Here is a 23,236-nt window from a genome sequence, read left to right as displayed (position 1 = left end):
CCCGTCCCTGTGCCCCTGTCCCAGTGTCCCTGTCCCAGTGCCCCTGCCCCCGTGCCCCCCGTCCCAGTGTCCCTGTCCCACCGTCCCAGTCCCCAGTGCCCCAGTCCCCCCAGTGTCCCTGTGCCCGTCCCAGTCCCAGTGTCCCTGTCCCAGTGCCTGTGTCCCTGTGCCCCTGTCCCACTGTCCCTGTGCCCGTCCCAGTGCCCCTGTCCCACTGTCCCTGTGCCCGTCCCAGTGCCCCTGTCCCACTGTCCCTGTGCCCGTCCCAGTGCCCCTGTCCCACTGTCCCTGTGCCCGTCCCAGTGCCCCTGTGTTAAAGAGGGAACTGCAGACGCTGGAGTTCCTTCGCTCCATAGATGCTGCTGCACCCGCTGAGTTTCTCCAGCTTTTCTGTGTAACCCAGTGCCCCTGTCCCATGTCCCAGTGTGCCAGTGTCCCAGCCCCAGCCTCCACCCCACTGCGTCTCCCAGGCCTAGAGGCCCAGCCACTCGCGTCGCCCAGAGCAACCGCCAACCGACGCCAGGTCCCGCCCCATGACATCACCGCGCCGGAACCCGCCCGTCGAATGTGCTGGAACAAACCGCCTCACCCGCCCGGCCCCATCCGCCTCCGCACCTGTCCGGCAAAGAGTCCCCCCCTAGACGGCCGCGGCGGGCAGTGGGCGCTGGGCGGGTGGGGGAGGGTGATGCTGGCCGTGTGTTGTGAGCCGGGATGGTGGGGGTTGGAGGAATGGGGGGGTTGTTGTGGGAGCTGGGGTGGGTGGGGGCGGAGGGATACACCGGCGGAGGGTGGTGCGGCGCCGGGATAGAGAGCCGACGCAGAGGCGGCGCAGTTCCTTTCGACGGCGGCAGCGGAGCGGCGAGGACCAGGTGACGGCTCTTTCCCCATCCGGCACAGCGCACACGCAGCAACAATCTCCCGGACCAGCTCACTACAAGCGGAATACACAACCCAGCCAAGGTACGAGGGCGCGGCGGGCGGACGGGCAGACCGGGATTGGGGGGTCGGGGAGGAGCATGAAGGCCGTGAGGCGCCCGAGTCTGCGGACGATGGTCGCAGTAAAAAAAAAACCACGGTGAATTAGGCCGTTGCAGCGCTCGCCGACGATGCTCGTCTATCTCCCTCGTGCTCGCCTCCTGCCCTCTCCATCCCCATCGTACCTTCCACCCCCCTCCTCGCTCCCCCCCTCCCTCCTCTCCCCCCCGTCCTCTCTCCTCCCCCCCCCTCCCTTCCCCCCCCCCCCCCCCCCCCCCCCCCCCCTCTCCCTCCCTCCCTCTCCCTCTCCCTCCCTCTCCCCCCCCGTCCCTCTCTTTTCCCCCCCCCCCCCCTCCCTCTCTTTCCCCCCCCCCCCGTCCCTCTCTTCCCCCCCCCCGTCCCTCTCTTCCCCCCCCCCGTCCCTCTCTTCCCCCCCCCCCCCCCCCCCCTCTTTCCCCCCCCCCCCGTCCCTCTCTTCCCCCCCCCCCCTCCCTCTCCTCTCTCTCCCCCCCTCCCCTCTCTCTTGCTCTCTCCTCCCCTCCCCCCCCCTCTCTCCCCCCCCCCTCCCCTCCCTCTCTCCCCCCCCCCCCCCCCCCCCCCCCTCTCCCCCCCCCCCCCCCCCTTTTCCCCCCTCCCCCCCCCCCCCATCCCCCCCCCCCCCCCCCCCCCCTCCCTCTCTCCTTCCCCCCCCCCCCCCCCCCCTCTCTCTCCCCCCCCCCCTCCCCCCCCTCTCTCCCTCTCTTCCCCCTCTCTCGTCCCTCTCTCCCCCCCCCCCCCCCCCCCCCCTCTCTTCCCCCCCCCCCCTCCCCCCCTCTCTCTCCCCCCCCCCCCCCTCCCGTCCCTCTCTCCCCCCCCCGTCCCTCCCCCTCTCCCCCCCCCCCCCCCCCCCCTCTCTCCCCCCCCCTCCCTCTCTTCCCCCCGTCCCCCTCTCTTTCCCCCGTCCCTCTCTTCCCCCCCCCCCCCCTCTCCCCCCCCCTCTCCCCGTCCCTCTTTCCCCCCCCCCCCCCCCCTCCCTCTCCTCTCTTCCCCCCCCCCCCCCCCGTCCCTCTCTTTCCCCCTCCCCCCCCCCTCCCGTCCTCCCCCCTCTTTCCCCCTCCCCCCCCCCCTCTCTTCCCCCCCCCCCTCCCCTCCCGTCCCTCTCTCCCCCCCCCCCCCCCGTCCCTCTCTTTTCCCCCCCCCCGTCCCGTCCTCTCTCCCCCCGTCCTCCTCCTCTCCCCCCTCTCCCTCTCCTCTCTCTTCCCCCCCCGGGAGCTTTTGTCCGCGTCCGGGCGACCGCGTGCTCATCGGCCCGCCATTTTCTACCGGGACTTCCGGCGGCGGTGAGGTCATCCTGCGGCTAAATGTCGGTGATAGACAAATTGCTGTAGTCGGGCGGCACCTCTGGATAGAAGGAATGGGTGATGTTTCGGGTGGAGGCCCCTTTTCAGGTCCGGGCTATCACTGCTGGGGATCCTTAACTGGCCGCGGCCTCTTCGGCGCACGCACCTAGGTGCAGAGACGCATTTTTTTGTAGTGGGAGTTCAGTGGTAATGTTAGGATCGTTACCACGTTTTTAGTGCCATATTTTACCCTTTGACTGGCATTTTTAGAAATGTTAGTCTTATCTTTGACATAACAGGCCATTTTCCCCAGGACAAACTGAAACCAATACCCCTGGGGCTCGGGCCCAACACTAACCCCTGACCCAGGGAACCAACTCAAACCCCCAACCTCAAATTCTTGAAGATGGGGACACAACTCTGACCACCTCCCCCTCTCCCCCTCAGGACTGGGTATGCACCAAACTCCCCTGTGGATGGGTGCTCTTAATCCCTGCACAAAACCTCCCAGGAACAAGGACTCCACACTCTTCCTCACCCTGCAGTCAATTGAAAATGGGGGCCACTGGGGGCGTGGACTCCATGCCTTGGCAGCACTCCACCACTCACCTGCACCAAAATCTTTGAGCTGGGAGTCCCTCAGCTTTCTCCTGGATTTCCCAGTGCCATTTCTTGAGATCATTTTTATCATCCTAGACACGATTCCAGCCCAAGGCCTTTTGACCATCCATTTCTCAGATATTTGCTGGTTGTTTTGGAGTCATAGATTTTTATAATTGGATGTCATGATCACAGGAAAGTGTTTTAAGATCACGGCCAATTATGCATTTTCTGGATGAAAATGAGTTTCCCACTTTATGGGGCGTGGACGTTTCCATCCAGGCCATTGTATCAGGCGCAGGTGTGCAGTGGAAGAGTCAAGTCAAATTTATTCGCACATACGCATACGAGATGTGCAGTGAAATGAAAAGTGGCAATGCTTGTGGAAAGTGCCAAAAAAACTACAAAACAGAATGGAACAGAATCAGTAATTACATATTTGTGGTAGAAAAAACAGCAATTTTAAAAGACAACAGTAAATTGGTACATTAAGTTAGTCCCTGGTGAGATAGGAGTTTACAGTCCTAATGGCCTCTGGGAAGAAAGTGGAAGAGTTGCTGCCTCACAGCACCAGAGACCCAGGTTCTATCCTGACCGTGTGCTGTCTGTACGGTTTATAGGTTGGATGGGGTTCCCTCCTTTATTCCAAAGACGTGTAGGTTAATTGGCATATGTAAATTATCCCTAGTGTGGAGGATAGAATCAGTAAATTATCCCTAGTGGAGGACCGTCAGGTCGAAGGGCCTGTTTCCACTGCATCTTTAAACTGAACTGAAGTAAACAAAATGAATAGGAAAGCACCTCATAATTGGATATCTCATTCAGATTATGATCTGCCTTTGTATTACTGTCACCAAAGTGGATCACCCCACATTTATCATTATACTGCCTCTGCCAGGTATATGTCCACTCATTCACATCAGATTGCTGCCTCTGCATCTTTCTCACGGCTATGACTGCTATGTGGTTTTGTTATGGGCAGACTTGAAAACATTACATTTAAATCACCTGGGAATATCTGTGTTAATCTTTTTCTTTGTTTCCTTTCTCCCAAACAGTTCTCTGTCCATTTCAGAACTTCGCCCATAAGCTTTTTTGAAGCCCAAGTACACCACATTTGCTGGACCTCCCTTTCAAGAATTTCTGTTGAATTTGTGCAATCCTCTCCCAAGTGTTGCTGACTAAAATTTATCCCAACACTGGCTGGCATCTCACTAATTGGTCATACATTACCTGTGCTTTTTATACCTATACCTATGCTATTGCTTTGTTCCTCATAATAAAACATTCCTGATTGTGACTAGTGGGCATTTTTTCCTTTAATCATTTTCTCTTAGTATATCCATTAAAACTTTTCCAGTTTGTCTCCAAAGCTTACAATCATACTATTTTCCTGTTTGTTGAACCACCTTTCCTGGCAGCAATGAATAATTGGAGACAAGAGACTAGACAGTGGAATCTTGAGTAGAAAACAGTGCTGGGGAACTCATCATGCCTAGCAGCATGAAGAATGGACATTTATTGCAGTTCATCTATGCCCTCTTTAATGATCCGCCATGATCATATTGATTGGTGGTGCAGGCTCGAAGGGCCGAATGGCCTACTCCTGCACCTATTTTCTATGTTAGTTATTGTCACAGCACTGTTAGTCCATTAATTAACAACCCCAAATCTCTGATAACCAATTTATGCCTCCCATCATTGTAGTTTTCTTAATTTAGATTGAGGACCCTAGTTGATCTTCACCATAATCTTAATGAAAAATGCTGTTCATTGAACAGAACAACACAAGACAGGCTCTTTGGCCCATGTTCTTTATGGGTAATGTAGCTCTCCCCAAGAAACTGCACAACAAGAATGTTAACTAACCCTTATTAGACAATACCAGCCTAGCGTGAAATTTAGTTTGAACTTGCCGCATTTACAGTTGTCCCCTTAAACTGACATTTCCTGTTTAAAGGTAGACAAATGCTGGTGAAACTCAGCGGGTGAGGCAGCATCTATGGGGCGAAGGAATAGGTAGGAAGGAACTGCAGACGCTGGTTTAAACCAAAGATAGACACAAAAGGCAGGAACAATAAAAGAAGGAATGGGTGATTTTTCAGGTTGAGTGAAGAAGGTTCTCGACCCGAAATGTCACCCATTACTTCTCTCCAGGGATGCTGCCTGTCCCGCTGAGGTACTCCAGCATTTTGTGTCTATTTCTGAATGTTGTTCCACGCATCATTACTATTTGAGGCCAGTGGAGCCTCCACTATTGTTTCTTGGCTCCACCCATGCATATTCCACATCTGGATTCTCTGAACTGTTGTTTTGCATTCCACACCACCTTTGTCTCAACCTCATTTTACCCATCCTGGTCGTTTTAAATTCCGCGGCTTCGTCCTAGCCACCATGTTTAAAGTTTATAATTTCAGGCTTTCTTCCTTATGTGGCAAGAATTTATATAATCTGTATACTCCTTTATCACGTGCATAAAGGAGTATACAGTTTGGGTCCACTGTTCGATGTTAAAGGCAGAGGCCTTGTGAAACTTCAATGGAAAGTGACTTCCAGTCGCATTAACACATGTTAATTAGTGCCTTTCGGGTCACTGCCATTCTTGGGAATCAGTTTGTCCATTGCTTGGGATTTTTTTTTTAATCTACTTATGTTTATGAAACGAAAATGGTTCATTTGGCCCATCAACAATTCTAGTCTGGCCCACTCATCTCCCCGTTGCTTTTTTCCCCCCTTTCCAGGACTTGTCTGATTCTCTAGATCGTCGTGACCGACGTGGCAAATTGGATTAATGTGAATGGGCAAACAGGTCAACATATGGTGGGCAGATCAGCCTGTTTTTCTGCTGCACAATTCTGACCCAACTGTTTGTCACTTCACCAATTTTCTATTGATACTGCTGTAGCCTTTATTTTTGGGCATTCAGTCTTGATGACAGAAGCAATGGGCGCCTCATCAAAGGCATTGTATAAATCCATATTTCGAATGCTGCATTTTCCACCTGGATCTCTTTACTTATCACAGAGCTCCAAGTTGGCCGTTGACAAGTATTTGCTGACATTCCTTAATCAATTTGTACTTGTCAGAGTAACTGCTAATTCTCTTTGTGATTATAGCTTCTAAAAGCTACCTACCACTGAGGTCAAGCTCGCTGGTCTGTAGCTGCAGGGTCTATTTGTGTATCTTCACCAATGTACGATGTTTCAAATTGTCGCTTACCCCTCATTTTGGTATCAGATGGGAAATGTCAATTTTCAAATTTTTAGTCAAATTTCAAACCTAACAGCACATGATGGGAGAGATGAGATGTTGGGGCATATGGGCGTTTGGTTCTTCTGTTTGATTTGTGTTGCCCAGAAAATGTAATAATTTAACAAATGGTGGCTCAGCGATAGAGTTGTTGCCTTGCAGCGCGAGAGATCTGGGTTAGATACCGACTATGGGTGCTGTCTGTAGGGAGTTTGCGTTCTCCCCTTCACCACGTGGGATTTCTCGGAGATCTTCGGTTTCCTCCCACACTCCAAAGACGTATAGGTTTGTAGGTTAATTGGCTTGGTATACGTGTAGATTGTCGTGTGTGTAGGCTTGTGTTAATGTGCGGGGATCGGTGGGCCGAAGGGCCTGTTTCCGCGTTGTATCTCTAAACTAAATAATTTTGTGTAGTGTGGCCACAGCTATTGGTCTGTGGTAACTGAACTAGCATGCCAGAAAACACAAGTTGGGCTAAATTATTTTTTGCTGAAGAGAAGAAATTTGTTTTTCAGATGCCTGAAGAGATTCGCACTGACGATGAGTTGGAGACGTTTGCCTTCCAGGCTGAGATTGCTCAGCTTATGTCCTTGATCATCAACACCTTCTATTCCAACAAAGAAATTTTCCTCCGAGAGCTCATCTCCAATGCTTCCGATGTAAGTTCCCTTCATAAGTTTGTTACTACGGTGATGATTCTGCCTTCATTGCAGGCTATTTCTGTTTATCACTGATTCGCAGCTTTAGGGCCACAGTGTTAAAGGTTTGGTTGGGAATTGTGTTTTTAACTATAGATTGACAACTTGAATCTAATTTATGGTCAGAAGCATACTAAAGCATGTAGAAGCATGTAGTCAGAGAATGCAAATTCCAATTGGAATCTGAAGTGGGGTTCTGAAGGTTAGCACTCAACTTGGTCACGGGCGATGTGAGGCAGCAGTTCAAGCATTGCCACTGTATGGCACTGTCAGACTAATGGATGCTTTCACATTCAGATGGCACTATCCTACTCTTGGTTTTGTACACTTTAGTCAGGGACAACAGCTGGGAAGATAGGCTCCAAATTTATAAAACATTGGTCAGTTGGAATACTGAGTGTAATTCTGGTCACCACATAGAGGAAAGACAACACAGTTCTGGAGAGGGTGCGGAGAAAGACTGGATTTCTATATGCCTTATCAGCGCTGCGGACATGCTCTACGTCAATGTTGTTGCTAAGCATTTTGCATGTGGTTCCCTTTGATCAACCTGGCAGCTGAATCTGGTGTGTCGTCGTCAAACAGCATGGAAACAGGCCATCTGGCACACCACTCCACTCTGACCTGTGTGTACCAGCTTGTATTAGTCAGATTTTCCAGCACTTGACCCGGTCTACTATGCCAGACACCTCTTAAATGCTCTTGGTGACTGCTTCCACTTGCAGTCTCTCTGTACCTGTCATAAATGTATATAACTTAATTACGTACCCTCTTAACCACCTCTACTTCAAGTGGGGGGGGGGGGAGAAGCGTACCTGTTGTTTCTGGTCTCCACTTAATCAAAAAAGCCATCTCTGGCAAGATCATGATGGATCTCCTCTGCAACCTCTCCAGTGCTATGTTCTCTTTTCTCTGTGATGACCAGAATTACACTCAGTGTTCCAACTGACCAATGTTTTATAAATTTGGAGCCTATCTTCCCAGCTGTTGCCCGTGCCTAATAAGGGGCAATGTTGCATATTCCTTTGTAATTGGTTGTGCTGCCACCTTCAAGGACCTGAACCTTGGTTTTGTGCTCCCTCTGTTTCTCAATACTCTTTAGCACCCTCCTATTCATGGTGTAGGCCCATTTTACATCAATATCATTCCATATCCCAAGACCACTGACCTCGCTATCAACAATCCAGTCCACTTTATTCCTGTGTATTGAAAACTAAGGTCCCAACACTGATCTCTGCAGTACAACAATAGTCAGCGGCATCCAATCCACAATCTTTCTCTTGGTGCCAAGCCAATTTTGGACCCGCTTTTCTGGATTCTCATGTTAGGATGATGTGGCCTGGGTGCATATTCCAATGGTTTCGGCTTGTTCTTGTTTCCTCATACTGTGGTACTTACTGTCACAGTATGGTCGCTCATCTGTCCTTCTCCCAAGGGTTCCAGTCCATTCTTGGTGCTCATTCGACAGATTGGTCGAGTGGTGTGACTGGTGTGGAATTTGGTTCTGTATATCAAGTGGCTTTGGCAGATTGTGTATTTTTGAACATGTTTGGATTTTGATACCTTATTACAATTGTATTTTAATATGTAGGCCCTGGACAAGATCCGATATGAAAGTCTGACTGATCCTTCAAAAATGGAAAGTTGCAAGGACCTGAAGATTGAAATTATTCCCAATATACGGGAGCGTACACTGACCGTCATTGACACCGGGATTGGCATGACCAAGGCTGACCTGATCAACAACCTGGGCACTATTGCCAAGTCTGGCACAAAGGCCTTCATGGAAGCTCTGCAGGCTGGTGCCGACATTTCCATGATCGGGCAGTTTGGTGTTGGCTTCTACTCTGCTTACCTGGTGGCCGAGAAGGTTACAGTGTTCACCAAGCACAACGATGACGAGTCATACTGCTGGGAATCGTCCGCTGGAGGCTCCTTCACTGTCAAAACCCACAGTGGTAAGCAGTGAGTGGAGAACCTACAAACTGACGTGCCCAAATATTGTGAATTATAATAATACGTATGTACGGTTTTGCGTTGTTAAATACGGATTTTTTAGACGTCCGCATTTAACAACACAAAATCGACCATAGATAATTGTAACAAGGTGCAACGGGCAGGTTGGAGCGGCCGGGATCGGCCCGACTTCCTGTTTCGTTGGCATGCCAATGGAGGGGTGGTGACCCGGTGGGGTTGATTTGGAATCTAGCTGCTTGGAAGATGGGGGGGTGGGGAGGTCATGCTGTACCATTGGGGATTAAATTTATTGGTGTTTTGGGTTTCAAGATCTGGATGATTGTTTTTGTGGGCGTTGGTCTGCCGCTGTGCTTGGGTTGGGGTCTCTGTCTCTCGTTCTTTCTCTCTCCCTCCATCTCTCGCTGTCCCTGTCTTTTGCTCCCTCCCTCTCGCGTGCTCTCTCGCCCGCTCCCCATCTTGTCTCTCAACGAGTCGGTCTACTCCCGTCTCCAAGATGTTTTGGAACTGAATCTGAAGAACGGTCTAGACCCAAAACGCCACCCATTCATTTTCTCTAGGGATGGGAGCAAAGATGTCCTTCTGCAGAGGTCCTGGCGAGACCGCACCTGGAGTATTGTGTGCAGTATTGGTCTCCAAATTTGAGGAAGGACATTCTTGCTATTGAGGTTCACAAGGTTAATTCCCGGGATTGTTATATGCTGAGAGAATGGAGTGGCTGGGCTTGTATACTCTGGAATTTAGGATGAGAGGGCGTCTTATTTTACATTAGATTATTAAGGGTTTGAACACGCTAGAGGCAGGAAACGTGTTCCTGATGTTGGGGGAGTCCAGAACCAGTGGCCACAGTTTAAGAATAGAAACATAGAAAATAGGTGCAGGAGTAGGCCATTCGGCCCTTTGAGCCTGCACCTCCATTCAATATGATCATGGCTGATCTTCCAACTCTGTATCCCATCCCTGCCTTCTCTCCATACCCCCTGATCCATTTAGCCACAAGGGCCACATCTAACTCCCTCTTAAATATAGCCAATGAACTGGCCTCATCTACCTTCTGTGGCAGAGAATTCCACAGATTCACCACTCTCTTTGTGTAAAAAATGATTTTCTCATCTCGGTCCTAAAATACTCTTATCCTTAAACTGTGACCCCTAGTTCTGGACTTCCCCAACATCGGGAATAATCTTCCTGCATCTAGCCTGTCCAACCTCTTAAGAATTTTGTAAGTTTCTATAAGATCCTCCCCCCTCAATCTTCTAAATTCTAGCCCACAAAAACAAGCCGAGTCTATCCAGTCTTTCTTCATATGAAAGTCCTGCCATCCCAGGAATCAGTATGGTGAACCTTCTCTGTACTTCCTCTATGGCAAGAATGTCTTTCCTCAGATTAGGAGACCAAAACTGTACGCAATACTCCAGGTGTGGTCTCACCAAGACCCTGTACAACTGCAGTAGAACCTCCCTGCTCTTACACTCGTATCCTTTTGCTCTGAATGCTAACATACCATTCTCTTTCTTCACTGTCTGCTGCACCTGCATGCCTACTTTCATTGACTGGTGTACCATGACACCCAGGTCTTGTTGCATCTCCCCTTTTTCCTAATTCGGCCACCATTCAGATAATAGTCTACTTTCCTGTTTTTGCCACCAAAGTGGATAACCTCACATTTATCCACATTATACTGCATCTGCCATGCATTTGCCCACTCACCCAACCTATCCAAGTCACCTTGCAGCCTCCCAGCATCCTCACAGCTAACACTGCCCCCCCCCCCGAACTTCGTGTCATCTGCAAACTTGGAGATGTTCCATTCAATTCCCACATCCAGATCATTAATATATATTGTAAATAGCTGGGGTCCCAGCACTGAGCCTTGCGGTACCCCACTAGTCACTGCCTGCCATTCTGAAAAGGACCCGTTTACTCCAACTCAACTTATTCCTGTCTGCCAGCCAGTTCTCTATCCACATCAATACTGAAACCTCAATACTGTGTGCTTTAAGTTTGTATATGTGGGACCTTGTCGAAAGCCTTCTGAAAGTCCAGATATAACACATAATAACGGGTAAGCCATTTGAAACGGAGATGAGGAAACACTTTTTCACACAGAGAGATGCGAGTCTGGAATTCTCTGCCTCAGAGTGCGGTGGAGGCTGGTTCTATGGATGCTTTCAAGAGAGAGCTAGATAGGGCACTTAAAGATAGCAGAGTCGGAGGATATGGGGAGAAGGCAGGAACAGGGCACTGATTGGGGATGATCAGCCATGATCACATTAAATGGCGGTGCTGGCACGAAAGGCCGAATGGCCTACTCCTACACCTATTGTCTATTGGATGCAGCCTGTCCCTCTGAGTTACTCCAGCTTTTTAAGTATGATCTTGTTCCCCCTTGTTGGTTTGCTTTGCCTGATACTGTTCAATGTTTATGGAACGTGCTTTATTCCTCTTGTTCAGTGAGAGGACCACTTATGTTGTCTGGTTCTGCAGGAAGGCAAGCTGTTGGTTTTATTTATTTGTTCATGGGATTTTAAATGCCTTTTAGCAATGTTGGTGTTTATTGTCCCATCTACTTGAATTCAGGTTGCTGGCTGCTGCGGTTCAATGTGCATTAGTGTGTCTGGATCATATAGGTCATACAGTACAGAAGCAGGGTCTCAAAATGCTGTTGTACCTGCCTGAAGCCCACTGAAGGAAAAGGTTACCTCTCAGGTTCTTATTAAAATGTTCCCCTTATGCCTTCCAGCATCTTTCCACTGAGCCCTGACAATCCCCCTCTTTTTTTTCTCTTGCCCCTGCCTGCTTCACATCAGCCACTAACTCTCTTCCTAGCTCCATCTGTTTACCTCCCTCCAAACCTGGTTACACTAATTGCTGGGCATCCAGCACTTTGTTTGCCTCTCACTACTGGCTATCTTCACTTTGCACACTCCAACAGAAGGTGCGCTGCAGTGCCGGCGGCTATGCGCAGCATGCGGTACAGCTAAATCACCTTCCATGTACCGGAGGTAGAAAAAAATGCTGGAGAAACTCACTCCGGTGTTTTTTTTCTACCTTCGATTTTTCCAGCATCTGCAGTTCTTTCTTAAACAATCCAGGTACCGGAGATGACGGAAGTCTGGATGATTGAGGGGGAAAAAACGTCTATGGGCCGGATTCGGCCCGAGGGCTGTAGGTTGCCAACCCCTGCATTAGGAGGTAGTGGCCATAATATGATACGTTTTAATCTGCAATTTGAGAGGGAGAAGGTAAAATCAGAAATGTCAGTATTGCAGCTGAACAAGGGAATATGGAGGCATGAGGAAGGAGCTGTAAAAACTTCTTTAGGTGTGTGATGAGGAAAAATTTAGTTAAGACAAATGTGGGTCCCTTGAAGACAGAAACAGGTGAATTTATTATGGGGAGCCAGGAAATGGCAAATGAGTTGTACAGATACTGTGTTTCTGTCTACCTTAGTGAAGACATAAACAATCTCCCGGACGTACTAGGGGTCAGAGGACCTAGGGTGATGAAGGAATTGAAGGAAATTCACATTAGTCAGGAAATGGTGTTGGGTAGACTGATAGGCTGACAATTCCCCAGGGTCTGATGGTCTGCATACCAGGGTACTCAAGGAGGTGGCTCTAGAAATCGTGGATGCATTGGTGACCATTTTCCAGTGTTCTATAGATTCTGGATCAGTTCCTGTGGATTGGAGGGTAGTTTATGTTATCCCACTTTTCAAGAAAGGAGGGAGAGAAAGCAGGTAATTGTAGACGTTGGCCTGACATCAATGGTAGGGAAGATGCTGGAGTCGATTATCAAAGATGTAATAGAAACACATTTGGATAGCTGTAACATGATCGGTCCAAATTAGCATGGATTTACGAAGGGGAAGTCATGAGGATGCAGGGTGATTTGGACAGATTGGGTGAGTGGGCAGATGCAGTATAATGTGGATAAATGTGAGGTTATCCACTTTGGTGGCAAGAACGGGAAGGCAGATTATTGTCTGAATGATGTCGGGTTAGGAAAAGGGGAAGTACAACGAGATCTGGGTGTCCTTGTACATCAGCCACTGAAAGTAAGCATGCAGGTACAGCAGGCAGTGAAGAAAGCTAATGGCACGTTTGCCTTCATAATGAGAGGAGTTGAGTATAGGAGCAAAGAAGTCCTTCTGCAGTTGTACAGGGCCCTGGTGAGACCACGCCTAGAGTATTGTGTGCAGTTTTGGTCTCATTTGAGGAAGGACATTTGTGCTATTGAGGGAGTTTAGCGTAGGTTCACAAGGCTAATTCTCGGGATGGCGGGACTGTTAAAGAATGGAGAGGCTGGGCTTGTATTCACTGGAATTTAGAAGGATGAGAGGGAATCATAGAAATGTATACAATTATTAAGGGATTGGACACATGTTCCCGATGTTGGGGGAGTCCAGAACTAAGGGCCACAGAGAAAGTTGTGAATTTGTGGAATTCTCTGCCTTAGAAGGTAGTGGAGGCCGATTCACAGGATACATTCAAGGGGTATGGGGGGGAAGTCAGGAACGGGGTACTGATTGTGGATGATTAGCTATGATCACATTGAATGGCGGTGCTGGCTCGAATGGCCTAATCCTGCACCTATTGTCTAAGTATCTATATGGAGGCAGAATTGTTCAGTAATCAGCTGGGCCTGGCTGCCTGGACAGGCCTGTGCTTTAGCTCCATCAGGCGCTCATTAAAGTAATTTTCCAGTCTCTTATCTTGGAATTGCTGGCGGGTGTTATAAATCTCCAGCCAATCCAGCTATGCTTTGGAATTGCAGACTCCATTGGGCCAGAGAATGAATGGCGAATGTGCTGTTTGATTTCTGCGAAGCACTGTTTCCCTTCAAGCTTGGAATGTTGAGGGCAGGGCTGGAGTGAAGTTTTACAGGAAGGCTCCTTGTACCCTTAAATTGGGAATAAGTTGTGGAAGGAGGTCAGGGATTGGTTAGTCATACAAGACTGAAGGGGACCCTATCATGTTCATCAACATGGCTTATAGATTTGTGCTAATCTCATTCACAGCACATGGCCTGTAGCCTGCCGTGTCTTCTATTCAATTGCTTGTCTAGATACTTGCCTCTTATCTGTAACATAATCCTATGCCCTAATTTTATTAATTACTCTGGAGAAGAGTTCTATTAGCTATCGTGTCTACCTCCCCATTTTATAAACAGCCCCCTTAGCTTGCTGCCCAAGGAGACCTACCCAGCCTCTGATCTTAACTAAAACAGTCATCCCAGGCAACTCCTTTGAACCCTCTCCTGCACAATCGCATCCTTCCTATACTATGGCAACCACAAATGCATATAATGAGTTGTGACTTTCATTATCCTTTACCGCACCCTCTGCCTTGTTAGCAGTGTTGTATTTGGCATTCTTTTATGTTCATTAGTTCATGTGTGGGCTAGTTTCAACCGTCAAATTGCTGGTGAAGAGTGGAAATAGGCAAGTAAAGTGCTCTGCAGTTATTCTGTCAGGGACCCAACCTCATCCATTGGTGCAGGGCGTGGACTGATGGAGAGAGAGGAGTAGTAATGCAATAGTCGCTCGACTGGTGTGACTAAATACAAAATGGTGTGTACATTTATGGTGGTGGCTCAAAGGCTTTTATCAGTCAGGACAGTTCAAAGCAAAATTCTGTCCAAAGACCACAACAGACGGGTATCACAGTGCGATTGACTCATCTTGAGCAGCACATAATGAAAAACTCTTATAACACAAGGAAGCATTCCCAGTCTATCTATTTGCAGCCCATGCACTCTTGTCTATGCACTTTTTGTAACCATAACACTATTCTGCACAGTCATGATTATATTCACAAGGGTGTTTATACATGGACAGCAAGCACTTTATTTTTCGCGATAGTAATAAACCAATACCAATAAATCACACTCTGACCGTTTCTCTCCATGGATCCTGCCTAATATTAGCAGTCCAGAAGCATCAATGACCAATTGTAAAAACATTGTAACTGCTGCATGCTTATAAAAAGTCTTGCATCCAATTCATCGTTTTTAGCAAGCATCCTAATGCACCATAATAATCGAATGGGCAACGTTGGACAGGGTTTAGAATGTAGAGGATTGACCCAAATTATACTAAAGGGATATTATTGTCACGTGACTTAAGATGGGGTGGAAAAACTTCACTATCCAGGCAGATCATATCATGCAGGAGTGGTGTCCTAGACCTAGGGTGAAAACGGGCGCTATAACCCACCCTGTCCATGCAGACCAATTTGGCGTTCTGTTTGATGCATGATTGAGTTTGGCTGAAGGACCCATTTCTGTGTTGTGTAATTCTGACTATGAATGGCAGCGCCGCCTTTTTTGTTGGCCACGTGGGCTCCTCCTGTATCTTGCGATGTACGTTCACATGTGGACTTGATTCCTTGTTCCTCCTTCGTCATTCATTAAGGCCTTGGCTGATGTATTTTGGCACCACTATTAGCTTGTTCTTGGGGCTCTGGACTGGGACTGGCTCCGGGAGTGTTTTGCTGGTTTGGGAATGACTTTGGGGGTGGTTGTTGTGAACTGGGATTTTGGTGGATTGTGGACGGCTGGGAGTGGGTGTTTTGGGTTCCAGTGTATGATGTGCCTCTGGTTTGTTTTTCAGGGAAGGGTGATGCTGGTGTGCCTGATACAATCACTCGTGGTACAACAGTTATCCTACAGCTAAAGGAGGATCAGGCTGAGTATCTAGAGGAGAAGAGAATCAAGGAGGTTGTGAAGAAACACTCTCAGTTCATCGGCTATCCCATCACTCTCTTTGTAAGTGGTTGGGGGGGGGGCGGTGTTAGCGCTGAGATTTAGCATGGTTCTGTCACATTCCTCTTGCTGAAAGAAAGATTTTAGCTCTGGATTTACGAGGCTTGAATGTTTTAAGTTTGGTGTGCTTGTCGCAGTTGCAGGAGGGGGGGGTGGATTGAGGAGTAAGAAAAGAAGCTTGACTAAGGTTGGTTCTTGGCTTCAGGTGGAGAAGGAGCGGGAGAAGGAGATCAGTGATGACGAGGCAGAGCCGGAGGACAAGGCCGAGAAGGAGGAAGGAGTGGAGGCAGAGGAAGGGGAGAAGCCCAAGATCGAAGATGTGGGCTCAGATGAAGAGGAGGACGGTGAAAAAAAGGACAAGAAGAAAACCAAGAAAATCAAGGAGAAGTATATAGACCAGGAGGAACTCAACAAAACCAAGCCCATCTGGACCCGCAATCCTGACGACATCACACAGGAGGAGTATGGCGAGTTCTATAAGAGTCTCACCAATGACTGGGAGGACCACCTGGCTGTGAAGGTGAGGATTCTGTTGCATGGGGTGGAGTCTGTGACTCCTGAGCTTGACATGTTGCATTATCGTGAAGGTCTAAACGTGCCAAAATGTATGCCAACGGTGGAAATAACCAAGGGGGTTCTTCTCTCCTCAGCACTTTTCTGTCGAAGGGCAGCTAGAATTCCGAGCCCTGTTGTTCCTTCCAAGGCGGGCTCCCTTCGACCTCTTTGAAAACAAGAAGAAGAAGAACAACATCAAGCTGTACGTCCGCAGAGTCTTCATTATGGATAGCTGCGAGGAGCTGATCCCCGAATACCTAAGTGAGTGCTTTGTCCTGGTGAAGTAGGCAATTACACAGAACATCTATTTCCATTGGATCTTAACTTACCGAATTGTGAAAGGTTTGGATAGAGTGGATGTGTAGAGGATGTTTCCACTCGTGGGAGGTTATAGGACTAGTCATAGCCTCAGACATTCCTTTAGGAAGCAGATGAGGAATTTCTTTAGTTAGAGGGTGTTGAATCTAAATTTCTATGCCACAGAAGGCTGCGGAGGCCATGGATATTTTTACGGCAGAGATGGATAACCAGATCGATATATTCTTGATTAGTACGGGTGTCGGGGGTTATGGGAAGGGCAGGGGAATGGGGTTAGGAGGCAGAGATAGATTAGCCATGATTGAATAGCGGAGTAGACTTGATGGGCCGAATGGCCTAATTCTGGTCCTATTACTTATGACCTTAAGCACACAGTCCGTCAGTTTCATTACAGAAGGCTGTTGAAATTGATATGCTCCTGTTGGCACTGCAATGAACTCTGTTAAGGTAATGCACGATCTTTAGTATTTTCAGCTTGCAGTAACAAATTAATCTTATTGCTATTGAAAAGACCATTCTTTTTGAAAATTCTGGGTGAAAAAATAACTTCCGGTGAGTCCGAAACCATTTCCTAACTCTTTCCCTCATTGGCACAGTTGTCTTTTTAACATGAATCTATAACACTAGGTTTCTCGGGATCTATAGTGTTATATAACAGAGCTATCTATATTTGCCAGCATTCCCCTGCCTCGTTTTCCTGCTGACACTGTAGGAAAATGTGTACACGGTCTGTGCTTATTCGGTGAAGGGCTGATACAAACCAGTAGCATGCAGGGTAATTCAGTGGAAGCCCTATAATCTGCATAGCCTGGTGGTAACTGCCTAGAGACGCTGTCTTATGACACTGAGCTCATCTATTTAGCTGCTTCTGAGCCATAAGCGCCTTATGATGATGATAACTTAATTGTCACGTACCTGGGTTCAGTTAAATTCTTTGTATTGCATGCATTACAGTAAAATCAAACTATAGATTAGCACAATCGTAGATAAGCGCAATGATTGTAGTGTAATAATAGACTTAACTCAAACTACAAAGAGTCGCTGTGTTTCTGGTGCCCACAAAGTTTCAAAGTTCTTAAGAGTGTGGTCTTATCTTGGCCTTAAAAGACCATTGTCCTGGTGGCACCAATCCTCTCCTCTGTCTACCGCCATCTTCAACACAGCCCTTTGCCCAGCCTCCCCTGCCATCGTCGACACCCTGCCCAGTTCCATGACAGGTGAGCTGGTCTGGCTGTTGCTGATCTGAGCCTCTGCTGGAGCATGAATGAGCAGTGTCTTGAATTTGGAATACCTTGTATGTTTTAGACTTGATCTGACAGTAATATTAGCTATATGTTGATTTCTGTTGGCAATTCTCAAATTTGCTTGTTTATTTGATGTGGAACCATGCTGATTCCTGTTTTGCCCAGACTTTGTGCGGGGTGTGGTGGACTCCGAGGACCTGCCCTTGAATATCTCCCGAGAGATGCTTCAGCAGAGCAAAATTCTAAAGGTCATCCGCAAGAACATTGTCAAGAAATGCATGGAATTGTTTGGTGAACTGTCAGAAGACAAGGAGAACTACAAAAAATTCTATGAACAATTCTCAAAGAATCTCAAGGTATGGTGAAAGTGTGTGACCCCTGGCCCTACTGCTACGTTTTTGTGGGTTTCCTTGGAATTTGACCATTTCTCTGGTATCCTTGCTGCTCTTTCTGCGAATTTCACCACTGTTCCACAGAAGCATCTACTGCGTTGCTTGTCTTGCCATGCCTCTAATGTGCAGGACCGTTATTGTGTGAAGTTTGGTGATTGGTATTTATAACCAAACAACTACTTGGTTCCTCAAGCCTTCTCTGCTTCAGTATGATGGTGACCAGTCTTGATTGTACCTTCACTCTGCGTTCCCTGGGAACAGTTCACACCATCTTTCTCTGTCTTCGTGTTAAAATGCCCTGCTTCCACAGCTCTGAGGAGATCTGTTCCAAAGATTTGTGACTCCGAAGTTGCCTGTGTTAAATGAGTGGATGCTTTATTTTTATGATCTCCTTAGCTCTTGGTCCTCCCAGGGAATAAAAGGCAAGATCTTGTGAAAGCCATCAAGATTCTATTTCAATCGTCCCCTCTCACACTTTTAAACTCATACAAACCCAGTCTGTTAAACTGTTCCTCATAAGAGCTACAATGTGGCTTCACCAATGCCCTATATAACTGAAGCATAACCTGCTTTTGTATTCAGTCCCCTAATCCATAAGGAGTGGTAATCAGCTAGCTTTTCAACTGTTGAATCTGCATAGAAGCCTTTGTGAATGTCTCTCTCAGAATGTTTAATTATCCGTAGCAAATTTTTGCCCACTCCCTAGTACTTGTACCGCTTGTGATCTTGTATGTCTTCTTTAAAAACTTTCCCAATGTCTTTATTATTAGAAAATGTAGTGCCCTCGCCAGACTGTTCCACTAAGGATCCTACAAATCAAAAGCAAACTGAAACTGAAAGGGTGATCAAGTGGCCCTTGTTGCTAAATGGTAGTGCGCATTGTTTTAATTCCACTTCAATTGAAATGGGTTGTTTATTTAAAGAATATTTGAGGATGATGCCAGAGATTTAGAACATAGAACAGTACAGCATAAGAACTAATCCGTCAGTCCACAATGTGCTGAACATGATGCCTAGCTTAACTGAACTCATCTGACTGTACATGATCTATATCCCTCTTCCATGTACTTCCTTCCATATGCCTACTTGTGCTGGAACCTTTAATGAGTTATGAACTTGGACTACAAAATTCCTCTGCACATCAATGATGTTAAGGGTGTTGCCATTGATGGTATACTTCCCCTTGCGTTCAACATCTCAAGGGTGTCTTTGGGACTTGAGGACTTTTAACTGGGTAGGTAATGAAAAACCAGAGGACATAGATTTGGGGTGGGAGGGTGGAGGAACATGGATAGGAATGTGTAGAGGAATGTTGGTCAAACGCAGGCAAATTAGACTAGTTTAGATGGAGCTTGGTCAGTATGGATCAGTTGGGCTGAAGGTCAAGTTTTCGTGCTGTATGACTATCACATGGGACACATTACAAAGGCCAGGTGACTGGGGTAGTCGCTGAATATACAGCAACTGCAAGTGGTGACGGAGAGCAGCAGGCGGACCCAATGAGTTTGCTGCTTTTAATATGGTATTTATCTGAGTTTGCCATTGCGGTATAATTGCTGACTTCCTGTACTATCCATTCTTTCACAGCTTGGTATCCATGAGGATTCTCAGAATCGCAAGAAGCTGTCAGAAATGCTGCGTTACCATACGTCTCAGTCCGGAGATGAGCTCACACCCCTGTCTGACTACGTCTCTCGCATGAAGGAGAACCAGAAGTGCATTTACTACATTACTGGTACGATGTAGTTTGTTGAGACCCGCTGTGCTCCAGTATGTATGGCTACCTGACCTCTAGTAACTTCCAACTCTTCCCTGATGTCCCCTCTTACCAAGCCAGTCGGCTTGGGCTGGAGAAGCAGTTTGCCTTCAACGTACCAAACGCCCCTCAGGGAAACACGAGATGAGATTGTGTACTTTGTGACCTTATGCTGAGAGCCCAGGTTAATGTGACACCCTTTGCCCTGGTGATCCCTGCTCAGGTAGGACATTGGCAGAGTGAGGTTCCCATCCAGCTGGGATGCAAACTTACCATGTCATTTGCTATCTCTAGGTGAAAGCAAGGACCAGGTGGCTAACTCCGCATTCGTGGAGCGCGTGAGGAAGCGGGGCTTCGAGGTGGTCTACATGACTGAGCCCATCGACGAGTACTGTGTGCAGCAGCTGAAGGAGTTTGATGGCAAGCAGCTGGTGTCTGTCACCAAAGAGGGGCTGGAGTTGCCTGAGGATGATGATGAGAAGAAGAAGCGTGAAACTGACCGGACCAAGTACGATGGTCTCTGCAAACTGATGAAGGAGATCCTGGACAAGAAGGTGGAGAAGGTACGGTGTCTCTGGGGAGCAGTTACAGGGCCACGTTCTTTGAGGGGGGCGGGCTCTGACCATGGAATGAAGGCTGCCAGCAGCTGAGAGGCAGGCCTCTGAAAGGCAGTGTTTCTCAACCTTTTTACCTTTGCTGAACCCTTGAAATGATTTCCATGTCTCGGAATCCCTACATAAAAATGATATATCATGTCTTTCTTTCTCTTTCATAAACTTAGTTCATAAGGCAAACATAGTATATTTTTCTGGTTTGAGCAAAAATGAAATCAAACAAACCGCTTGTTCAAAACTGAAGCAAATAAAGGCAAACAGAAGAACTTTGCACCTTGGCGGAGAGAGAAAACAACAAACAAACTTTTCATAAACTAACAAAAACATACATAAATAAACTTGATAAAGTAACAAAAAATAAACATAACCATACCTAATTTTTTTTAAATTCGTATAACATCCCTAAATTATGGGTAAAAATGACTAAATAACAAATGAGGGACTGTACCTGCACGCCAGGAAGCACAGACAGGACTGATGGAGACCATGCATGCATCTGTACTCTAGTGAGTCACTTGATGATACACAAATCTGTCTCGTACAGCTCCTGTCTACTGACCACTAAAGGCCGTTTCACACTGGCTCCGTATAGACGTCGTTAAATATGTCGTACGTGTATAATAAAATTACGAATATGAAATTAAACACAAAATAACTCAAATGCATTGTCTGATGTAACCTATCTGTCTCTCCAGGTGACCGTTTCCAACCGTCTGGTTTCCTCGCCTTGCTGCATCGTGACCAGCACCTATGGCTGGACTGCCAACATGGAAAGGATCATGAAGGCTCAGGCCCTGAGGGACAACTCCACCATGGGCTACATGATGGCCAAGAAGCACCTGGAGATCAACCCTGACCACCCGATCGTGGACACCCTGAGGCAGAAGGCCGACGCAGACAAGAATGATAAGGCCGTGAAGGACCTAGTGATCCTGCTCTTCGAGACTGCCCTCTTGTCCTCTGGGTTTTCACTGGATGACCCCCAGACACACTCCAACAGAATCTACCGCATGATCAAATTGGGTCTCGGTGAGTGAGTTCCTGTGCATGGTTCCCATACAGCAGTGGCCCAAACTTGCTGCTATTAGGTGAAAGCAAGAACCTGCTTACATTTATTTCACCATTTTCCCTGGTAAGCAGGATTGCTGTTGTATCAGAGTATTGTCTGCACAGATATCCACCAATGCCAATTACCTGACTATATTTCCCTGTACGGTTATTGGAGTAACCAGTACCTGAGTCCTGGGTTTCCTATGCCATTCCTAGTCTAAGGGGTGACTTGATTGGTCTATCAAGTTGTGCTAGAGCTTTAAAGTTGGAGGTGCAGAGCAAAGATCCTGTGGCGAGCAAGATAGATTACTCGATGAAAAAGTCGTAGTACGGTCATGGGTAATTTTCGGCCCCATTTCCATAACCGGCTTCCGTCTCCGCACCAGAGATCCCATAGTGGAGCAAAGATACTAGTGCGGAGAAGGAAGCCGGTTACGGAAACATCCACGTAAAAGTTATTTGGTAAAAATTTGTCACCGTTGATTACACTGCGAGTCGGTCGGGTTACTGAAATGGATGGAAAAAAAGGCCCACGTTCCACTCCGTTGCGTACTACACGTCAGCCCATTGCATTTAGAAGGAGTGGTCTATCTTGCTTGCTATAGAATCTTTGGTGCAGAGAGCTTTACTGTCTTTTCTGTTTACTATCTCTATTTCTACCGGAGACCGTCATGGTCCATCCTCACATTGCCTTCTCATAGCATGCATGATCTTAGTCGGAGCACCGTTGACCGTCTGCCTGCTCCTATCTTTGACAGTCAGAAAAATCTATCTCCAAATAATACTCTGATTTGGTCCCATCTTCCCTTTATTTTCAGTTTTGCTTTGTCCTGGATTTAGTTTAGACTCGCTGAGTTACTCCAGCATTTTGTGTCTGTTTTGTTTAAACCAGCACCTGCAGTTCCTTCCTATACATGTTTCATTAATACAGCTTGTGCCCCCATCGTCCTGGTCTGGAACTGTCCCTACTCCCAGGAGGCAGGGTCTGGCTGGGATTTGGCTGACGCTCCATTTTTCTGGGCTGCTGCTGCCCAGTCACCTTGCTTACCCCTCCCACTGCCCACCCATATCCAGTCCACTGTCTATCCGGGTGAGGACTCGCACTGACCCTCTGTGTGTTCACAGGTCTCGACGAGGAGGAGGTGATTGTGGATGAGGTCACTCCACAACCTGCTGAAGAGATCCCGCCCCTGGAGGGAGACGAGGATGCATCACGCATGGAAGAGGTGGACTAAATCTGGACTGCCCCCTGCTCGTGTGGACTGTTGTATTTAATTTGGACTTGGCACGGGATCTGTGGTGCGGTGTGTATAGTTGTTGTCCAGCCAGTGAGCGGGCCCTTGTCACGGCACCACAGCCTTACTGTAACGCTGTCCTATATTTTAATTTGAAGAGCATGTTTTTTTTTTTTTCGGAGCTATGTTCTGTAAAATAAAGTCTGAACCACTGTCATGTGAGGTCCTGGTTTTGTGGTGTGCTGCAGTTTCTGACTGCTCTACATTGTGGCACCCTCATCCAGAAACATACTGGAGCAGAGTTGGGGCCCTGGGGGGTGGTGGTAAGAGGGCGGGCATGAGAAAATGAGACGGCTGGCTCTACTTCCAAATATCTGGGCGAAGGCTGCTGTTCAGAGTGAAATCCTAGCTGAACTCCACTGAGCATTCCCCATCGGTGTAAGGTGGAGCAAAAGATCAGGCAGTGATGCCGCTCTCCTGTCGCAGCCG

General features: G+C 47.8%; 1 protein-coding gene across 1 annotated transcript; it reads left to right on the top strand.

The window, feature by feature from the left end:
• Positions 1–802: 802 nt before the first annotated feature.
• Positions 803–22,964, top strand: hsp90ab1 (heat shock protein 90, alpha (cytosolic), class B member 1). Its single transcript, XM_055636280.1, has 11 exons — positions 803–960; positions 6,659–6,802; positions 8,433–8,799; positions 15,432–15,586; positions 15,789–16,103; positions 16,234–16,399; positions 17,866–18,056; positions 19,680–19,827; positions 20,143–20,411; positions 21,158–21,491; positions 22,638–22,964. The coding sequence occupies exons 2-11, from the start codon at positions 6,659–6,661 to the stop codon at positions 22,745–22,747; spliced, it is 2,199 nt and encodes a 732-aa protein (XP_055492255.1). The 5' UTR covers positions 803–960; the 3' UTR covers positions 22,748–22,964.
• The last annotated feature ends 272 nt before the right edge of the window (positions 22,965–23,236 follow it).

Source organism: Leucoraja erinacea, chromosome 5 (genome assembly GCF_028641065.1).
Source record: "Leucoraja erinacea ecotype New England chromosome 5, Leri_hhj_1, whole genome shotgun sequence".
Taxonomy (NCBI): Eukaryota; Metazoa; Chordata; class Chondrichthyes; order Rajiformes; family Rajidae; genus Leucoraja; species Leucoraja erinaceus.
Note: the sequence above shows the minus strand (reverse complement) of the source record. Positions and strands in the feature narration are given on the sequence as shown.